This window comes from Nothoprocta perdicaria, unplaced genomic scaffold (assembly GCF_003342845.1).
Source record: "Nothoprocta perdicaria isolate Ctin4 unplaced genomic scaffold, notPer1 scaffold_212, whole genome shotgun sequence".
Lineage (NCBI taxonomy): Eukaryota > Metazoa > Chordata > Aves > Tinamiformes > Tinamidae > Nothoprocta > Nothoprocta perdicaria.
The window spans coordinates 608,416-629,970 of NW_020455339.1; the positions used below are offsets into that span (position 1 = coordinate 608,416).

At 39.6% G+C, this 21,555-nt stretch overlaps 1 protein-coding gene across 5 annotated transcripts in view; it reads left to right on the forward strand.

Annotated features, from left to right (window-relative positions):
- Nucleotides 1-21,555, forward strand: part of EPHA6 (EPH receptor A6) — a 418,698-nt gene that overhangs the window by 389,789 nt on the left and 7,354 nt on the right. For all 5 annotated transcript variants that reach the window (XM_026038558.1, XM_026038559.1, XM_026038560.1 and 2 more), the window contains one exon: nucleotides 11,614-11,763. In XM_026038558.1, the coding sequence (XP_025894343.1) occupies nucleotides 11,614-11,763 (150 nt within the window). The remainder of the gene's footprint in view (nucleotides 1-11,613; nucleotides 11,764-21,555) is intronic.

Sequence of the window (21,555 nt, forward strand, 5' to 3'; positions counted from 1 at the left end):
GATCCCTTATAGATGTAAAACAAACATGCTCCCCCACACCTCATGCAGGTGACCTCATCACCACATTATGGGGCAATACTTTCATGGATAATAGTCTGCTGGTTTGTATCCTTACTCTCCAGTCCTTTTCCTGTTGGCAGTATTTCCAACAGTTGAACTTTCAAGTACCTATGCTGAGAGGTTTGGTCATAAAGGATATATATAAAAGTTGGAGTCCAGAACAGAGCCATATAAATGTAGTCATAGAAGAAGAAATATCTTTTGATCTTTCAGCTATCACCAGTTATACGGTCTCACATCAGTACCTTTGAGAACTTTAACATCTAAATTTTCTTTATATTTATTTCCCTGCAAATGTTCATCACACATTTATCAACTATTTTGTTCCATTTATTCTATTACACAGTGTTTTTATATTTTACCTGACTATGTATTGAGATTGCAGTTATGTAGGAATGATCGAATTCAGCTAACTCCTGTATATTTTAGTCCATGTAGTGTGTCTCCGAAATGAAAACAGAAGTAAATGTCAATGAGGAATATAGTAAAAGACTGTACATACAGTAATACACTATCAGTTTTGTTTTTTGAACTTTTAGCAGTCTGTGACTCAAAGGCTTTCTTTGGTGCGTCTTTATATTTAATCAGAGGTGTGTCTTTATATTTAATATCATCCATGAATAGTTATTACATAAGCTTATCTAGCCACCTTTTGTGGATGTCTCTTCTCTMTGAGCCTGTGACATCCTCTGGCAATGAGTTCCCTTGCAAAAACATACTGTCATTTGGTTTTTATGTGCTACTTGCCATTTTCATTTAATATGTCCTATTTCTATACACTGAGTAACCATGTATAATCTGTACCTATTAACCTCTTACTATATTCAGGATTGTGTCACTGATGTCTTTTGTTACGTAGCTTTGAACATCCATCCTGTCTTTTTCGATGATGCTGCTAGATTCAGTGAATTTTTCGGGGGTGGGAGTGCTGTAGTGATGTCTTCTGTTCTCTTCCTAATCATTCCTATCATTTGGTTTCCTTTTTCACTTTTAGGTGCTATTGAACATGGAGTTGATACTTTCATCTCCTGTAAGAATCTTGTTATTTTGCATGTAAAGTCAGGAGACTTTTTTTCCCCATGTGTTTCACTTTATGACACAGTGATGCTGTTTTATCACTTGGCACRTCAGTATTGTGAGATCCCGTGACAAATTTTTTTGTCCTCAGTCAGTATCTTTACTGTTGTGAATAGCTTTGTATTGTTAGCAAAATTTTATTCCTTTGCTGTCCAGAGAGTAAAGCAGCTTCTTCCCAGGTGCTCTGACAGCCAGGCATTAGCTGTGRCCCCTAGGTGTTCTGCTCTTAAAAACTGACCTTTTCTTTCTGACTGTTTTTAACCAGTTACTAATCTATGAATTGTCTGAAACTTTACTGGCAAACTCCTTCAACATAAAATATGAAGTGACCTCACAAAAMCACATTTACTTCATCAGTTGCTAAGATATTAGTTTTCCTGTGCACTTCTTGATCCAGTGGGGATCAAGACTAAAGCAATGATATACTTTCAGGCTAGCTTACTCTCATAATAATTCTGATCATCAGCCTCTGTGTACAGCTCTAACTCTCAGAAGAACAGCCTATTTTTATTATGTTTCTGACTTATTTCTAGAAAAAAAAAAAGTTTTGAAGAAGCCTGAGATAAAACCTAGTGCACCCCAGAGCATATAAATCTAAATTCAGCATAGAGCTGCCTAGATTAGCCAGCTCTCTAACACAGCAACCTGAAAATTCTATTGCAGCCTCATTTTGGGAAAAACATGAAGAGTTTTTGTTAAATGTAATGTGAAGATGTGTAATGGAGAACATAMTGTAGCCTGTATATAATTCCTTTTGTGCTTAATTCCATTTTACTTTGCCTTCAGTTTTCATCTTTCTGTATGCTGCTGAGTTTTTATTGACTACTTCTAATTTCATCATGTGGAAAAAAAATACGGTAGGTGTTTAGGGACARGGTAGTATAGGTAGGAATGATCTGGACATTATGTAGTATTAGACAGAGWCCACTGGCTTGTTGAAACATGGCAAATCTTTGTTGTGCAAGTCAAGTAGGTATTCTTGTTGAAATCACTGGCTGTGAAAAGGTTAAGGACAGTTGATGACATGAACTGTTCAAGCAGCACATAGTTTGCTCTTGATCCTTTAATAAACTTCATGGAGTCCTGGGGAAGTCAAGGCCCTCATTTCAGAGACAAGTCTYGGCTGAGGTAATGTGCTGAGTAATATTATTTTCGATTTAGCTTATTTGTTTTTGGAGAAATACTTGTGTTCTGTAACTCAAGCCTGTTGTAAGGAGAAGCCCTATAGCAAATTCTTTTGTTATGGAGTAGTGCAACATCCTTCAAATAAGTATCTCAAAACAAATGCTCTTCACCTTTTCCCTTGACTCCAGTGGGACTGTTTGTGTGAACAAGGTGAGCAGGCTTTGGATGTGCAGATTGAAGAACTCCGTGGGAGTAGCTTTCAAGAAACTGGTTACTGCTGTAATGGGAGCTGTGCTGGCACAGCTGGCAGACAGGTTGAAATTGATGCTCTTGAAAACAGATGGATCTTTGACAGAAATATTAGTTTGAAGAAAGATGACGTTTTTTCCTATGATTACTGTCAAGTGGTACTATACTTTCTAAACTGGATTTTGCTAGAGTTCCATGGATCTGATTTTTAATTTTAGAAAAGTGAAGAGTTTCTCTTTTACTGAGGGTGAAGTACCCAATCTTGAAAAATTCACTAGTGCATTCTTAACCCTAGAGAAGTGCCAAGTCTCATTCTCTAAACTGTTAGGAAATTGCCTAGCCCTGCCAAAGCCTCATCATTACCAAAAGACCAGTGCCAAAGAGACCATGCAGAGTTCTGGTGTCTCTCACTGTTCAATTGTCAAGCACTGTTAGTGGAGCAGTAATAGGCCTCATGTGGGACCCCTGCCCATCCACCGTGCCCTGGCACCCCACAGCATTCCCAGGAACTCATTTTAATCCCYGTTCTAGTGGCGCTGCGGCTGGCCTGGCCTAGTCCTGCTGAACTGGAGCTACTGGGATGGACCTGGATTGACTTTGGGCTCAGCCCTCTTTGCCCTCTCCTTCACCTGATGCTCAACAGGCCATGGCCAGGACCCACTGCCATSCCCCCCTTGCTCTACTCGCCCATCGCGGTGCCCTGGGACCACATCCTGTCACCAAGGGCATTGCTCAGCCTGTGTCCCGTCATGGCCAACCTTGGCTCCCAATTTACCTTCCTCTAGGGAGCCATCCTGCTCCTGCTGCACCCTGGCAGCTCAAGCTGTCTACGTCTATACCAATTTTCAGCTATAGCCTCCTGTTATTCTGTATGAAGTACTTCGTTCATTTAAAAAAAACTTAAATAATTTAAGAATAATAATGCATTGTTTTTAAAATAGGTCAAAATATGGAGTCTTTTAATGAGCACCTTGTAGGTGAAAGCATCRTGGCCAGCAAGGAAAGATCTCTGTAGTGCAGTTAGTTTTACAAATAAAACAAAATGGGCTCAACCACTTGTGTTCTGTGGTTTACTGCCTCTTTATCATTTTAAAAAGTTCTTTAAATTGCACTATGAAGAAATCATGGTTGCCAGACAGATGTAAGTGGTTAAAAAGTCTTCACTACCTTTTCACTTGCATGGATTTTGAGGGTCAAAGCTATGCATTTTTGTCAGAYTTCTTATTATCTTGCAACCCAAGTGAAGTTCAGTGTCTCAGAGAAAGAACAAGACTCATTATTGAAGTGTTTTGTTTGAAAGGAAATACTAAAATAAATTCCAGCTGTTTTGTAGAAAGTTTATGTTGAACAATTCTTTAATATTTAGAAAAATACTTGAATATTTTAATTCCATATGAAGTACTTTTTTAATGGTCTTTTATATAAAAGGACAATAGGATGGCATATATTTGCTTGGATGTATTTATAACTAATCCATTCAAACTGGCTGATGACCACCAGGAAGACGAAATGACAGGAAGGGTGGGGAGTTCTGGAGAAGCTTCCTGCTGTACCTTTAATGTTAATGCTAGTTAACATGGTTTTTGTCCACTAGCAGAGCCTGGATGCTAGCAACACTACCACTGCAGCTCTTGGCAATGTTCCCTCTTCTTTAGTGTGGAAAGTAYAGACCCTCAGGCAGTGGTACTATTTCTCTCCTACTTCAGCCTGTGTGAGCCATCATCTGGCCTTATTTGAGAGCCTGGCCTACATAAGCTCCTAAGTATGMATTTGGCACATATGAATCCATAACATCTTTCACCAATGGTCCATGGGGCTTATATCCAGCACCTGGTTTGGAAGGGGGACCCACCAACTTTCCCTSTTTTCATTTGCAATGTAGTGAGACGTACAATAAAAGATCTGAATGTGTGGAGAGAGTTCTCACGTGTAGGGTCCATTGCATTGCCCTTGCAGGGCAGAGTTTGAAATTGCCATGTAAGCTTTCCACATTTGCACATGTACACTTCAGGATGGTTAAATTCTGCTCTTCTAATATCTTGTATTCATCCACACGTAAGTACCTGGGCTTCTTAGACCCACCTTCATATAAGGAGTCTTTGTCCTAAAGGACATACTTAGATACCTACCTGAATCAGAACATGGATTAGTAGAAGTCCATGATAAACAGTCAAGCAAAGTCATATTGCTGAGACATAAAATCACCATAATTTCCCCCACAAATCCTCATCTGCAAGCACAACAAAGACACCAGCAAGTTAGGCCTCACTAGTTCATGGCAAATCAGCTTTCAACAAAACCATCACTGTCTCTAATCTTACCCTGGGTCTTAGCCAAATACTTAGTATTGATTCATTCAATACTGAAATTAGGGTTATTGCAAATACTAAGCTCAGTGCATGTACATCTAGTTTAGAATATCGATCAGTCAAGCACCAAAAAAACAATTCAGAACGATTTTAAAATCACACACATATGTGCACACATTGCTAAAAAGGTAAAGGAGCTATCCAGTTTTCTGCAATTTCCCACTTTTCTTTAAAAGAGAAGAAAAGATGTGGACAATCATGAGGAAATAGCTTWTATCTCCAGGTGGAGTGGGCTAAAGGAACTAAAGGCAAGCAAGCAGGGAGGCCAAGCCAGAGGTAAAAGCTACAGAAGAAGGAGCTGACTTTTCAAAGATGAGTCCTGACAAGAAATGTTATAAGACTGGGCAATTTTGTAGAGCTTTTTGTGGTGCTTTGGCCTTAAGCGAGGCTTGTGACCTGAGCTGGACAAAAACCTACCTGTTACTGTAGATRAAGCCTGTGAGCAGGCTGTGTATCACTGGGATCAAACAAAAGCTCACTCTTGGGTAGGATTTAGCTGTCTTGATCTGAGTTATTCAAATATCAGACTCCAGATATGAAGCATCTTTAATTCCTTAGGGGTTCCTTAGGGATTGTTCACTTGAAGGATTTCTGGCGCAGTTCTTCCGTGGGTTTTTTTACCTCCCTTTCCTGAGTAGAGGCCTGCATCACAGAGGCCAGGTCTGTATTGCTATTGATGTGCTATTGGTGTGCTTCTGGAGCCCTGGGGTGGATTCTCCAGGCAAGAGAGACTTCCATCAGGTCGATATATACATGTGTGTGTGTATATATATATAAATATAYGATATATACAGTAGTCTTCAGGCACCTGTGAAGTGTGCCAGCTGCACCCAGGCCATATTTAGAGTAGGGAGTCAACTATTGCCGCTGCCCTGTTCAGGTTGCCCCAGCATGGGCAGCAGAGCTGAACACAGAGCAAACACATGAGCAAGAGAGTGTGCACAGGGAGAAGAACAGAACGTGCAAAGCCAGGATGGCAGCCTGAGAAACACGGACACAGGGTGTAAAACAGAGGTGGATTTGCCATGATAGATGGTGCACACTGGTCCAGAGCTGTCGCTAAGGTGGCTGCTAAGTTTCCAGGTGGCTCTGGAAACTCSCTAGAGACATTTTTGATGATCTACAAACAAAACTTTGATCTCAGCTCTCTTGGTTTGCTGTTATATAAGTGCTGATTATTTCCATCCAACAGCAGCTTTCCTCCTCACATATTTGCAGTCACAAATACATTTGYAGTATATGGGTTAATAGTCACTAAAATGCTATGTTATTAAAATCATAAATAACTTRTTCTGAAAAATTGCATAGCTAGTTTGAGGGGAAAAAAATCAAGTTCCATATATTTAATTTTAGCCTTGTTAATCAGGATCTTTGAAAGAAAATGAGTATTTTCCTGGATATTAAAAGAAAATTTGATCTTTTTGAAAATTAGGAGGGTTTGTTCATGTCATTTCTGAGGGAAATGAAAGACTGCTATGACTATCTGGAATCAGACTTAATGAAAGCAAATGCTGAAATGCCTTTTCAGAATAGTTTTGCTATCTTAACATGTAGTCTCTCTGATATGTCAATAATCTTTAAAGAGGAATATTGATAATACTGAATAGCGTTTAATTACAATTTGAGGATGCTAAATTCTGACAACTCATACCTTTGCTGGTTCATATGCTTAAGCAAAAGCTTTGCTCCAGTAACGTGTGATAAGGCTGTTGTACAGAATGATGAATTACATCCAGTATTTAAAACTAATATTTCATGTTACCTTTGTCTCTTTTCACTATTAATTTCTTTTGTTTTTTTTTCCCCCATTTCTGYCATGTGAGATGAAAAAAGATACTTCCCTTGTGATATGGAAAATAGTTCCACAAAACACATAAAGGAACAGTAATTGACAGATACATTGGAATTAATGTGCCAGATTAGACTAATGGTGCACATAGTTCAGTGCCTTTTSTCCTGGAAAGAGGGAGTTCTGTGTGTCTGTGAATCTGGCACTGCAGGGTTTGCAACCCTTTTTTTTTTTTAAGAAAACAAACAAAAAAGACTTTTCAGTGGAAATAGTCATTGTTTCACATCTCTGTTAATTCTGAGCACATCCTAAGTCTGAGGCACTGCATCTGGTTTTGGCTATGTATCTATATTGCTTTCTCTTTGCACATCCAGTAAGAGTTCATAATTCTTACCTGAAATTTTATATCAGGCTTCAGTAGTATCACTCCTCACTTAAATTAGGAGGGCATGCCAGAAGTTCTGGACATCTGTGGACATCTGGACAGCTCTGGACATCTTCCTCTTGTGCTTCTTTGCCCTGTGTCRTTCTTGATTTTTTCAACTCAAGCTTATTTCGCGTTTTCCAGCGTAGCATAGCCTTCATTATGGTAGCAAGGTGGGCTGTAGTTGCTAGTTGTACTGTTCTTCTGGACTCCTACCTAAAATATATTTAAATATTTAATTAAAAATAAACTACTGATGCCTCTTGTATTTTACAAAAAAAAAAAAAAAAAAAGAAAAAGAAAGGGAAAGCAAATAAGAGAGGGCAAAGAGGTAGAGTAAGGAATGCACTGTCTAGCCTGTTAGACAATATCTATTGTCATCTTTATTTACCTAGCAGGGATCTTTTCGCATAAAAGATTGTACATGCTCTTGTCTTGCTGCAAGCTCTAAGAAAAGACAGGGTGCTTTGGGAAGAAATTCCATCTTGTACATAGTTTAAGGTAAGGAAAGAGGCATTCTCTAAGGCAAAATTTCACTTCTGTCTTCAATGTACAGCAAAGTGCTCCTGAGGGAAAGTGAGCTTGTGTGGACCTGGTGGGAAGTGGTCGGGTAAAATTCATTTCATTTGATCTCAAAACAGTGCTATGAAATAAACAATGTGAACCTAATATTCGCAGTGCAAGAGGATTCTTGCATAGTACATTGCATAGTAAAATTGCTCGTTAAATTATGATCAAGAAAAAAGCTGGGAGATGGTCACTATGCAGCAGGCAGCATGTGGAAGAAAGGCTGAACCTAATGAACTGAATAACACTGCTTGTGTTCTTTGACTACATGAAAACAAAAGTGCTGTATCACTGATACCATTATTATCATATGAGATAAGGCTAAAATACAGGCTGAAATTCCTAACACCCTAATTCACCCATCTATCCCTCCAAAAGAACAGGTACAAAAACTATAAAAACCTTGTATGAAGGCTTTCTGATACGGAAAGCAGGGACACGTTTCATCACTACAGTAGTTTAATGCACATGCTTTGTAAATTACCTGAGTTTGAAGACGGAGCATTGTGACATTGTGCAGTGTTGCATTTATTATTTTCTCAATTAGATCAAAATTTTAAAAGAAATAGCAGTAGTGCTGTTTATTACTCTAATCAGAAGCAGGGATTTTTTTCTTTGGGCTATTCTAAATATTATGTGTCCTTCCATTATGCATGAGCTGCTTTACTACTGTTCAACTATATTTGTTTTTTCTGCTAGTCATATTGCAACATCCAYCTTTTTTTTTTCTCAACATCAGCAGATATTCTACAAACATAATAAAAGTGTTGAAATTTACATTCTTATGAATATAATGTCTTCATACATGAGATGAATCCACTGGAAAAATTTAAAGGTTTTTTCTTCACTTCGTCATTAGACCTTTCACAAAAGATTTTTTTTATATTGCAACACTGAGTGTATCTTGTGCCCGTGAACATGAACTGCCTTGAATTTGTTTAAGACTCTGCTCTCAGTTCTCATTTTCACATTCAATGAGTTTCTACTGTTTCAGTCCAAAAGGGATCATTCAGTAAAGCTGTGTGATGAAACTAGTTGTATAGTCGAATCAGCTTCTCTAAAGCTCATTTATATTTAGCTGATATTCACAGATCTTGCTGTGAATGCTGCAGTAGTGACCTCTTTTTTAATTGTAATTCAGGAATAAATAACCAGATTCATGAAAGCAACAGATTTTAAAAATGATTGTACATATTTAAACATTTTATAAATATCCAGGTGCTGTTTATTTTCATTCATTGATCTGTGTTTTCCTTAAAAGGAAAAAAAAAATAGCACAGGGCTATTCATTAAATTACAGTAGTGATAAATGACTAATAAAATTCCACAAATTAGAAACCTAAGCTCATAACAAATTTGTAAATACATCAGTTTGTCTCAGTAAACAATTTGAAAGATTTACAATAATACAGTAATTTGAGCAGGTCATTTTATTTTCCTATCATCTTCTAAGATGTGTGACCAGGAGAGAAAATGCAGAATTCTTCATTTGCATCTTCCTTCAGATGGTAATGTAGTACTCCAGAAAGTGTCTTAAATGCACATAAAGGAAAAGGGAGCAAGAAGGATGCCTTGGTAAGACTAGAATCGGATAGTAGACTCTTGCTGTGCTGGAACAGGAGCGTCACCTCCCGTATAATTTCTCAGTGAGAACTGATATCGTGTTTGGTGAGCAAGAGCTCTCCAGGATTTTCTGGTCAGTGTCTCTAGTGATATGGATTGGTATGAATGTTGTTTACCTTATTGAAAATGGATGTGTACAGGTCCAAAAAAGAAGTTACCACCACCATGACTTGAACCAGGAAAATATAAGTTTTGTGAAAAAATCCACAGAATCCAGGGATCTAAGGATGGAATTGTTTGGCAGTGTTTGAAAATAAATGAGTAAAGCTGACCTAGTAAAAGGATAATGCACCTAACACTGTGGCATGGGCAAGTATTTCTCCTCAGTCCCACTCAATTCACTACCATGGACTGCACTCTGCAGTTGGACTCTGTAACTATGTTCATTAATATGGGACGCAGAAGACTTAAATCTTCCACTGCCTAAGAAATCTTAGACTTGCCAAACCAAACACCATTGCAACTAGATAGGGAGATCAAATGCCAAGTGCTCTAATTTATATCAAAATTTTAACTATTCCAATATTAAGCTAGATTTCTCTTTTCTTGGAGAATTCCCTTTCAAAAGGATCTAGGACATCATACTCTATTTTCTCATCTTCCTTATTCTTATACTCAAATATGTTTATAATTACTCTATAAGTGGAACTGTTTTATTGGAAATGGATTAAGAGCATCACACCAGGAAAGAGTAAGTGATTAGGGTACGCTCGGAGTTGGTCGTAGATATGGGCTAATGTCTCCTTTATACGCCAGGTGAGTGATCTGATCCCCAGGTTCTGGATTAAAATAAGCTGAAAAGAAAGTAAAAGAAGGTTTCTCTTTTGCTTCTGCAAAAAGAGAAAACAAGGCGTTCTCTTTATCTCACTCTCATCAAAATCATCAGATGGTGACATTGGCTTCAGCTGGAACTTGTGAGGCCAAAGCTGAGCAGGCAAAGGCTTGGGAAAAAGAAAAAACCTTCCAAAAAGGTAATATGCAAAGGATATCTTGGCTACTATCATTTGTGACCTATATAAATATTAATTACCTGCGTTTTTCATCGTAAGATTGTGCTCAGTGCAACTGTACTGAGAGAAGTTTGCTCCAGACACATTGCCGCGGGCACAGAACTTGCCTTTTGAACACTTCTGGAAGGATTTCACATCAGCTCTGAACAACGCACAGGTTTTTATATATATATATATGTTCAGAACAAATTAACAGAAATTTGCTATTTGCACTAACTGTGGTTTCTCTTCAAATGCCAAGCTGAAGAGTTCATTGCTTTTGTTCTGTCAAAAATGTAATCCTAATGCTGAGCAAAATCTATTACTGCTCCCTCAAAGCAACTACTGGTCGTTGGGTCAGCTCTGCTGCCTGCCTCCTTCCACCATCTAGTGGCACCGTGATCATACTGCTCTGCTCTTTAAATAAGGTGTTTGGAGAGAGAGTTCTACAGATAGTGATAGTGAGTATGTACTTCAGAAATGTAGAAATGAGAAAGGGAAAATAAATGCTTCATTATTATTATTATTATTATTGATTTATTATTAGGAAAAGCTAAATAATTTTTGTGAGTAAACTTCTGGGAGAATAGGACAGATTCAGTGGTAAATGAGTAACATGGGAGAAAATTTCTGCATGCTGTGATCTTGATAAAGGGCAAATCAGCTCTCTTTATCTGAATTTTTATGAATTCTCTTGTGGTAGTAATCAGACTTTAGCTTGAATGCTTCAGAATGAAGCTAGTCAATACTCTAAGAAAATGCCTACTAGAAATCCAACTGCTTGATTTGCAGTTTACCTGCAATATATAAAGGCTAAAAAAAAAAAAGGATTTAGAGAGATTATCAAGGGTAAAGAATAATATAAATGATGTATTTTCCTTTCAGCTTGTAAAGTTTTATTAAGTCTTTGCGTATTTTGTTTTGCCACAAATGTTTCTGTATCATTAGAGGATAAGAAGTAACATGTCAGTGTATTAGAAATTTTATGTTCGGAATGTTTTCAATCAAAAGGGATATTCTGTGTAATTATATGACTGAAGGAACATGAATCATTTCAAATGTGTTCTGTTCTCTGAAATGAGATTTATTTTTTTTCCAACATGTGCTGGTTGTGATGAATTAGACTACAGAAGGAACCAAATTTCTATCAAATTCTGAATCAAGTACATATTTCCCTTTCCAGTTATAGTCAACTGACAAGGCAAATGGACAGAAACCAGACTGTAGAATTTCAGCAGCTAGGATGTCCGGTTTATATTTGTTTGCTTGCTTGTTTTACCTTTTAAACATGTACAGTTGTGTATTCTAGTCATACGGATAAACTGTCAACATATTTTCCAGGGTGGAAAAATTCCCATAAGATGGACTGCTCCTGAAGCTATAGCTTACAGGAAGTTCTCTTCCGCAAGCGATGCATGGAGCTATGGGATTGTAATGTGGGAAGTGATGTCCTACGGCGAGAGACCGTACTGGGAGATGTCCAACCAGGATGTAAGTACTACACAGGACTAATCTGTCAGTTTGTTGAAATGCTCCTTGAAAAATTATTATCACTCCCTATGCTGCTTTACTTCCTCATTAACTTCTTACGCTGGGATCTCAACTTATTTACATCAGCATAACTCTGTTGGCTTTTATGGAATGGTTTATTTATGTAAGGTTGGGACTTGCATAAATAACTGCAACCCTGTATAACTGAAACCTTGACTAGCTTCTTTTTAAGGATTAAAGACACATTACAAAGAGTCATAGCCAGCTTGCCAGTATCTGAGGCTGGATATATGTGGCTTTCATCCAAATCACTAGAATCTGCATCAGATAAGCAATTTGATTCAGTTCTCAGTTAAGCCATAAATCAAAACTTGGGGGAATATTGGAACTGTTCTGGTGATAAATTTGCCCCATTATCTCCATTACTGTCTGAAAATGCCCTTCAATGGGCATACATTGATAAAATCTGTAAGAGTAAAGGTTAAACTGCCATGAGATATGTTTTTATAAAGTAGCCTTTCTAAGAATTAAATGTGTTCTGCTTTCTTTAAAATATTAAAAATTACAACAAAAACTATAGGCATAGCTACAGTGCAGGACAATGTAACCTCATAGAATCATATGATATTTTCTACTGACATTTCTTTGCAAAAGTTGTAGCCAAATAAATCTTCCTGATGATAAACCACATTTGCTTTTAGTATGGTAGAAAGCTTGACCTAAAAAAAGCAGCCCTGGAAAGGAGGAGTGTTTTCTCTCTCTCTCTTTCTCTCTCTCTTTCTCTCTTCCCTCCTTCCCTTCTTCCCCTAATGCAATTTATTTTTTTAATCTATTCTGTTATTTGGTGGGCTCCCACCACAGGTAAATCTGGCATACTCAGTCCTCACATCAACACTTAACCTCCGTGTAAAAAGGCAGACCACCAACCGTCCCATCTTAATCTCTTTCACATCAGTGCATGGAAATGAAATACTTCTGCCTTGGTTCTGGAGAGCTGACATGGCTTTTCCCAGATGGCTGTTTTTATTATCACTCTAAGTTATTCCGCTGTTCAAGTCTGGCTGCTTGTTAAGGCTGATCGGTCATTTGGGGATAAGGATCTGAGAGACTTTCATTAATTTCGGAGTGCTCTAGAAAAACAGTAAACAAACAAAAAGCACAGAAAAGACCAGCAGAATTAGTAAAACCTTATTTCATTTGGATTTCTGTTCTAGAGCCCCACTACTACAATAACCCTACTTCTCTCCAACGTACCTCCTCCTACTCCTTGGCACAGACCACCTCTCCTGTTCTCCCCTGGCAATAACCTCTGCTCTCCATCCCCTCTCCACTCACCTACCAGAGAGCAGCCCAGTGGAGCCGTGCTCCCTGAGCACTCACTAGGTCTGATACACTGTGTGCTGCATCTGTCTTTAAGCCACACTTCTGTCGATGAACCCGTCAGTGGTTGCTGGTTGGCCATCTGAAGAGAGCAAGTAACAACTGGGCTGAGGTAGAGGGTTGTCCTCAGTGCAGACATTAATTCGATACTCTCTGAACTAGAAACACATCATTAATCTATTAATCTATATCCATGGTAGACTTGTAGATGGAAAACAATTCTGTTTTCCACCGATGGCAATCTGTAGGCGTTGGAGATGACCTGAGGTAGCTGAAATCGCCACATGAGGCTGACACAGGACTTGCAGGAACCCCTTTGGAACAAGAACTAAGGGCCAGGCAGTATGCCTTACAGAATTTAAAATTAGACAACTGAATTAAGACCAGTTTGTCCCTGGGGCACAGCGTGCAATCATCTGTGTATAGATTTTTCCAAAGTAAATCTCTGTTTGTTGTGACCAAGTATATTGCCAAGCAGCTGTGTGCCTTGGCCAGCTGCTGATTTTCACTCAAATTGTTTAAGTGAGCCAATGAGCTCAAAGTTATTAGAAGAAGATGAACAGATAAACTCAAACTGACAAGATGAGCACCCCAGCTATTTCCTTGCCTGAAGTCACTTGTCAGCTCCTAAGATGCTGTCGCTTACGAACAATACTTTAAGACAAATCAACGTTTTTTCCCCCCTTAAAAACTCACACGGTTAGGTGTGTTGTTTTAGCAATTGATTGCTGAAGTGCTTGGGCATCCCTGTGGCATACGTAGTCATGCAATAGCAGTTCTTGAGCGAAACTTCCCACCTGAAGCAAGGCTTAAAYATAGTCATGGCAATATCAGCCTATTCAACATGTCTACACTCTCGCAAACCCTAAATACTCTGCATTGCAAGGAATGCAGTTTCTATCAAAATACACTTCTAGCAGGTAATYACCTGCTTTCCCAAGCTGGTAGGTGGGATAGTTGGTTTCATTGTGAGCCGCCTTTTAGGGGAGATTGGACAGAGCATGAATCYGGGAAAAAGGCACTAGCACATCAGCACTCGCTTAGTGATAAGTAAAGTGGCCATATGCAGCTCTACAAGGGAGGCTCACTGGGCTGTTCCCCTTCTCTTACGTCCCAGGCACTGCTGCCTGCTTAAGGGACTGGGCTGCTCCTAGAGCAGCAGGGCTCCCAGTCCTTTCTGCTGTCCGTGGTGCACCCCATGAGCGGTATTATGGACAGTAGGATTTTGCTTGGTTTTCCTGACCACATAAAAGATATATTTCTCCCTTTCCTCTGCAGTACCCTGTCTATGGGGCAGACACAGCACCAGTGCTTCCAGCYGCAGTGGCTCTTCCCTGTAACTCCTTCTCTGCCCTGTGTCCTCCCACTCTGCTTGTCTAGCCCCAGGTAGTTGGCAGCTGTTGATGTCTGCAGCCTGAGGAGGGAAGAGAATAGTTTCCCATGCTGTCGTTGTGTCTCACTGCCACATTGGCTTATGCTAAAACATGAGAGGAGATTCAGTCTCTGTTCCCRCTGAGAATGGTTTCACTGGAGTCAGAGGGACTGCTGTTGACTTTTTTGCTTTTCCTGCCATCATAAAAATTCTCTTCATGCTGACTCCTCACCCATCCCAGCTCGTGATTGCTTCACTACTAACGCTGCTAACTGGGAGTGGAAGGACAGAGAGACAGAGAGACTCTGTCAAGTCTGTCCAGCTTTAAAGACCCTCAGAGAGACTGCATTTGCCAGGTGAGAATAATGCCCCATGCAGAACAGCAGTCTGTCTGTCTTCCCTTTTCTCTGAGAGGCCTCAGACGGGCTTCAGGAAAGGGAAGACAGGCTCCAGACTACCCTCTTAACCAAATAGGTTAAGGTTGTGACAGAGAGGGGAAGAGGGTCGTCTTCCAAACCAAATACCTAGGATGTATTTGGTTGAGATCGTGCCAGCAGTGAGAGTTTACGACGTGCCCTCCCAATCTGATGAACAGACTGTACTATATATTAACTATTCCATTATAGCATAGGGATATGACAATTTAATTATTTCTGCATCCAAAATGTAAGTATCTTTTAATGCAGAAGAATGATGTGGGCCCTATGTGCAAATGATGAGGACTCCTGAGCACTTTCCCTGCATTTCCCCAATGCCCAGCACAAAGAGCTGCTCTTCTCCAAAGCCCTACCCCACAGGCTTTCCACTCTGAAATGTTAACAGTGAGTGCCCTGTTAACACTAAATGTTAACATTTAGTGACTGAAAATGGCATTGGAAAGTGTCAATCTACTAGACATATTGTAAATCTTACTTTGCTGCATATTCTGACGTATGTTTTACTACAATAAATGACTCTGAATTAACATGAACTTATTTTGCAGAAATAAAAGTACTGTCTGAAAAGTCAGTGGTACTGCACATATAGCAGGGAAAGTAAGAGAAGGGCATGCTCTAAACAGATTCATAAAAGACATTATGCAAATTATTGCTAATAATGTCTTGTATAGGTATAGACACAGGTTCTACTATAGCAAAAAATCTGCCAACAYTAACATTAAAGCACTCCCAATTTCTAGGATTTATGTTCTGATCGTAATAAAACTCTGCTTTAGCTAGCAATAAAATACTTATTTAATTGGGTGGGGACTTTTATAGAGTACTAAATGTTTTAGAGGTATAAACTCCACAGGCTTTAGGTAGCTTTTTATGTTCTATCTTATATATTGCTTTTCTATATAAAAAAACTTTTGGAAATAAGTTCACTTAATAGCCAATAGCTAAACAAGTGATGTTTGAGATAACTGCAGCTGCCTGTTAAAAGTTCATTTGTTTTATTTATACCATACAAACATCTATCTATCTCTCCCCAGAAGGAAGAAAGGGCAAGTCAGGTTCGGGTCTGCCTGATGCTGTGCCAATTTACTGTATGAACAGATCTTCCATCAGATGAACACTAGGGCTGAACTAACCCTATAGAGAGTCTTTTCCCTCATCACTTCCTCCGATGACAGAGATAAATCACTAGGAATGATCCCAGGTAGCAGAGCCAATGCAAAGAGAAATGTTAAATTGATGCTTGAGTAGAAACACTCTGATTTTCAGAGACCATAATGRCTCAAACCTGTCAGGTCAATACAACACCTTTGCAAACCAGTGTCCTCTTTTCTTTTCCTAAACAAGGATTTGGAAGCTGAACTTTAGGCAACTGAGTTTGAAAATGTCTCCCATAAGTTTTTTAGCACTGTGAACAGCATAATGTACAGTCTGAAAATGTTACTAACTTTGAGAAATGTTCTTGTTTAAGTAAATAACCGTTTTATTATTGTGATAAGTCACTTCAGACTTGTATTAGTGCTGATTAATGCACTTCTTRGATGTGTGGCAGGCACCAGAGATGTCCATTAATTAGGGCTGCTGCACAGTCTGYCATGTCTTATTGCTTAATTAATAAACATTAGCTAAGATATTGAACTTTCCAAGGAAAGTAGTCTGCTGATGAGCAGATTGTGCTGAGAGCCTAGCTTGCTAATGCTCGTGTGAGGAAAGGAAGATTGATATTCAGTACATTTGGTTTGTGGAACAGCTGTGAGTGAAGCCTCCTGGGACACCTGTTAGAGGCCATTGTATAAATTATTGCGTGTTGCAGAACCACGCAGTGTTGCAGTACTCCGGAAAGAAGGAGCATTTCATACCAATTACATGTAATTGGTATGCAGGAAAACTACTGTATCAATCAGAATAAAAGTCCTTAGACTTGTGACAGTTTCTTGTTGTAGTCATAATAACTTTTCCCGGCATATTTCTTTCAAACCCAAGGTAGCAGAACACTTGGCAGGCACCTGGGATTGGCCCTCTGCCATGGGGCATGAGCAGCTGCCTCTCCATCCTGGTAGGTTTTTCAGATGTCAGCAGGACACAGGGACAGCCTCCTTCTGGGCTTTCTTCTCACTCAGTCTTATTAAGAAATCTGTCAATTGACTTCCACAAGCAAAGTCTATATTACTGTTCATAATGAAACTATCAGAAAGATTACAGCTTCATTTTCAAATGCCATTTTTGCCACTTTCAAATGATTTCAAAAGTAAGGACTGCATAAATGTTATATAGGAGGCCATGAAACATTTTTCAGATTTTTTTTTTTGTATCACAGTTACTGTTTTATATTAACTCTGTCTTCAACCTTTACATCTATGATTAATATCAAACAAAAATGCCTGTAGGTATTTAACAAGCTTCAGTAATTAATTTAATTTGTGTACAAAATACATAAAAAGAACGTTCTCCTTAATAAACATAAAGATTAAGTATTAGGAAGTACAAAATTAATTTTGTTAAAAATATTCCCTTTCCCTTATGTTTTATATTTTTATTTATATTTGCACTTGACAAAAAGGTTTATCTATGAAAATTCATCCTACCTATTTTACTCGCCCTTATGCTGACCCACAAGATCTTCACACAGAATCACACAGAATGATTAAGGTTGGAAGGGACCTTGGGAGATCATCTAGTCTAACCCTCCCCAACACGCACAAGCATGGACACCTAGAATACAGGATTGCAAACTCTGGGCAGATTTTGAATATCTCCAGAGAAAACAACTCCGCAGCCTCTCTATGCAACTGGTTACAGTGCTCTGTCACCCTCACAGTCAAGAAGCTTTTCCTCAAATTCAGGTGGAGCTTGCTGTGCTTCAGTTTGCGGCTTTTGCCTCTTGTCCTATTGCTGGCCACCACTGAAAGAGTCTGGCCTCATCTCTTGACACTCTGCCCTAAAGTGTTTATGCACATTGGTAAGATCACCTCTCAACTTTCTCTTCTTTAGTCTGAACAGTCCCAGGTCTCCCAACCTCCATTCATAGGATAGATGTTCCAGTCCCCTGATGATTTTTGTAGCTCTATGCTGGGTCCTGCCCAGTAGTTCCATGTCCCTCTTGTCCTAGAGAGCCCAGTGCTGTACGCAGTATTCCAGACGCTGCCTTACCAGACTGAGTAGAGGGGGAGGATTGTCCCTTTAGCTGCTGACAACACTCTTCCAATGCACTCCAGGGGACCACTGTCCTTGACCACAAGGGCACTTTGCTGGCTCATGGTCACCTTGTTGTCCACCAGGATAGTCAGGTCCTTCTCTGGAGAGCTGCTGTCCAGAAGATCAACCCTCAGTCTATGCTGGTGCATTATTTCTCCCTAGGTGCAGGACTCTCCCCTTGCCTTTGTTGAACTTCATGAGGTTCCTCTCTAACCCATCTCTCCAGCCTGTCCAGGTCCCTGAGAATGGCAGCACAGCCCTCTGGTCTGTCAGCTACTCCTACCTGTTTTATATCATCAACAAACTTGCTGAGGGTACACTCTGTCCCTGCATCCAGGTTCATCCAGGTCATTGATGAACAAATCAGACAGGACTGAACACAGTATTGGCTCCCACGACACCAGTATCTACAGGCTTCCAACTAAACTTTGCACCACTGATCACAACCCTGTGAGCTCTGCCATTCAGACAGTTTTCAATCCACCTCATCATGCACTCATCTAACCCCCACTTCCTAAGCTTACCTATAAGGATGTTATGGGAGACAGTGTCAGAAACCTTACTGAAGTCAAGGTAGACAACATGCACTGCTCTCCCCTCATCTACCCAGCCAGTCATTCTATCAAAGAAGGCTATGAGATTGGTTAAGCATCATTTTCCGTTGATGAATCCATGCTGATTACTCATCACCTTTTCGTCCTCCGCATGCTTAGAGACAACAGCCAGGACGAGCTGCTCTGTCACCTTTCCAGGGATGAAGCTGAGGCCGACTGGCCTGTAGTTGCCTGGTTCCTCCTTCTTGCCCTTTTGGAAGGCTGGCATGACATTGGATTTTAATGAATTTTAATTCACAGCCTTCTTGTAAGTAACACACTCTTCAGAGTCGACCAGAGCATTAAAATCCTTGCATTTTTACTCCTTTTCTTATCCATAAAGTGTTTTTATAAAACTAGACCTAGATAGAAATAATATCTTTTTGTTGGCAGACTCAGGGCTTCGTATTAATAGAAACTAAGAAAAACTTCGTATTCTTTCATGTCAAAATTGCTAGGATATTTGCTTTGTCAATGTGGAAACACTTCCACTAATTGCTAGCGTTTTTGTTGTATCATTTTGTAGATAGAATCATAGAATGCTTAAGGTTGGAAGGGACCTCAGAGGACATCTAATCCAGGTCTTTAGATGCAGATCTTTAGACTTGTTTACTATTAATGTAGCACTTCTCCAGCCTTGAACCAGTAAGAAAAATCACATTGAAGAGGTCTTAAAATAGATATTTTTTACATATTATATCATTTATAATTGTATATTACAAAAAGTCATAATTTTCCTCTTCTTAGGTATACGGATGTCTAATTCCTCATTCAGGGATAGGCACCATGCAAGAGGCAAAAGGAGAGTGAGAAATAAGAAACTAAAAGGTTCAAATTCTTGCTTTGACATTTGATTCCTAGTACTGTATTGGATGACTCAAATAAACATCTAGTTTCTTATACTCTAAAAATAATGTTTGCATCACAGGGATACTAATGAAGCAAAATTCAGAGTGTATTCTAAAAATGTGCTGATATTAAGATAAATTATAATTATCCCAGTAACAGCTGGCATTTCGTTTTTATACAGAAAAGGTCCTTTTGAATAAGAGAAGAAACAAAAAGGCCTGTAACTTTCTCCTCAAAGACATGGTGAAACAGAGTCTCAGAGAAGATATAATTTCAGGGAAAATGTGCTTTTTCTCAATAATGTATTTTAGGAAGAGCTCATCAGCTCACTATTGTTGTTAGGTGGATGTCATATATAAAAGGGGTGTAGCTGTTCTTTAACTTCAAAAATGTGTTTCAGAAATTCATTATTTGCAACAGGTGTAGCTGCATATTAGTTAATAMAGTTAAGACTATGATAGCTGCATTCCCAGCTTGCTAAGGATTGCTGCCTTGGTGACAAGTATCCACTGTGCTGCATCTAGCATTATAACAAGTACCTGGGTTTTATGAAGCCACTTCTGACAGACTGCATGAGAAACTGGATTTTTGACAGCTTTGTGAATAAAATATCTCCTATGCATGTGGTATTGAATTTCACCCACCCTGAACCTGTAACGAGAACAATTCAGTGGTAGGAAAAAGGATTTGGAGGGAACATTTCCCTGACAGCCTGATGATAATTTTTCTGAGCGCAGCCGTTTTGGCAGCCCAGGTTTAGGGCTGCTGAAGTAAATCCCAGGGAGATAAATTAGGAGGCAGAACAGCGGGTGGAAGGATTATCCCATTGACCTCATGCTTACCCCTCGGCGTCACCTCCGTCTGTGTGCAGCCAGCTCTACCCATCCAGCCTGTCCCTACTCACAGGTGCAAAGAATCCAGGGATCTCCGTGGCAAACTACTCTCCCTTTTAAGCAGCCTGTACTTCCTGGCACTGATGTGGGCAGGTTTGCAATGCACCCTGTGTGACCCCAGCCCCCTGCAGTGTTGCACACACCTATTTCTCCTGCACAGTGGTTGCTGCCTGAGGATGGGGGGCTGCGCTCCGCAGGCTCCCCTCTCCCTTTTCCAAAGTTCAGACACTCAGTTGTGCTGGGAGAATTTTGTTCCTCTGCCTACCAAGCCATACCAGGGAGCTGAGGCCCTGGTGGGGTTTCATCACTGGCGTTTGCAGAATGCCTGCAGCAGAAGCATTAGGCAGTGCTATACAGAGCCCCCAGCACTAATTCACAATTCAGGAAGAGAACAGGGGTATATTCCAGGATAATAAGACCAAAGCTACAGCTAGTGCTGTAAAGCATTGATTTGCTGTAAATAGGTTAATGTGCCCCCTTCCAGCTGCATTAATACTTCTGCAGCATGTGCATTCATCTCTCTGAAAGTGATAAATGTCTCCTTAGCGCGCAGTGGGTATCAATGCAGTGGGTAAGTTTCTTGTAAGTGTGCCGTATTACTGTAAATTTTATGTGCAATTATTTTTGCCTTAGAAAGCATTCAGCATTGTCTGGATTTTTATGGGGAAAGGATAAGTTTGTTCGGGAGGTTAAGTTGTTGTGTTTTTTTTTTTTTTTCCTGACCAACCACTTAGTATCTGTCCTTTGCCTAATAAGAACTCGTGACAGTGTCATTTTTTTCACCATCCCCGCTGCTACCACCGTGTGTTCCTGAATCTACTAACCCTTCCTCGCTCCGTTTTTAAATCTTACGTAGAACAAATGCAGAAGCTTTTCATGGACCTTAGCTGGTTATGCCCTCTCATATCATGCAGGGCTACCTAGTGTCATTTTCCAATGATGTTATGGGTGATCAGTACTACTAAAAACAAACCTTCCTTCAATGCCAATCAAAGAAAGTTTTCTATACATATGATTTGTTTAGGACATCAAATCCGTTTCTTTCCAAATCTCAGCTGAAGATGCGTGTTTCTCCC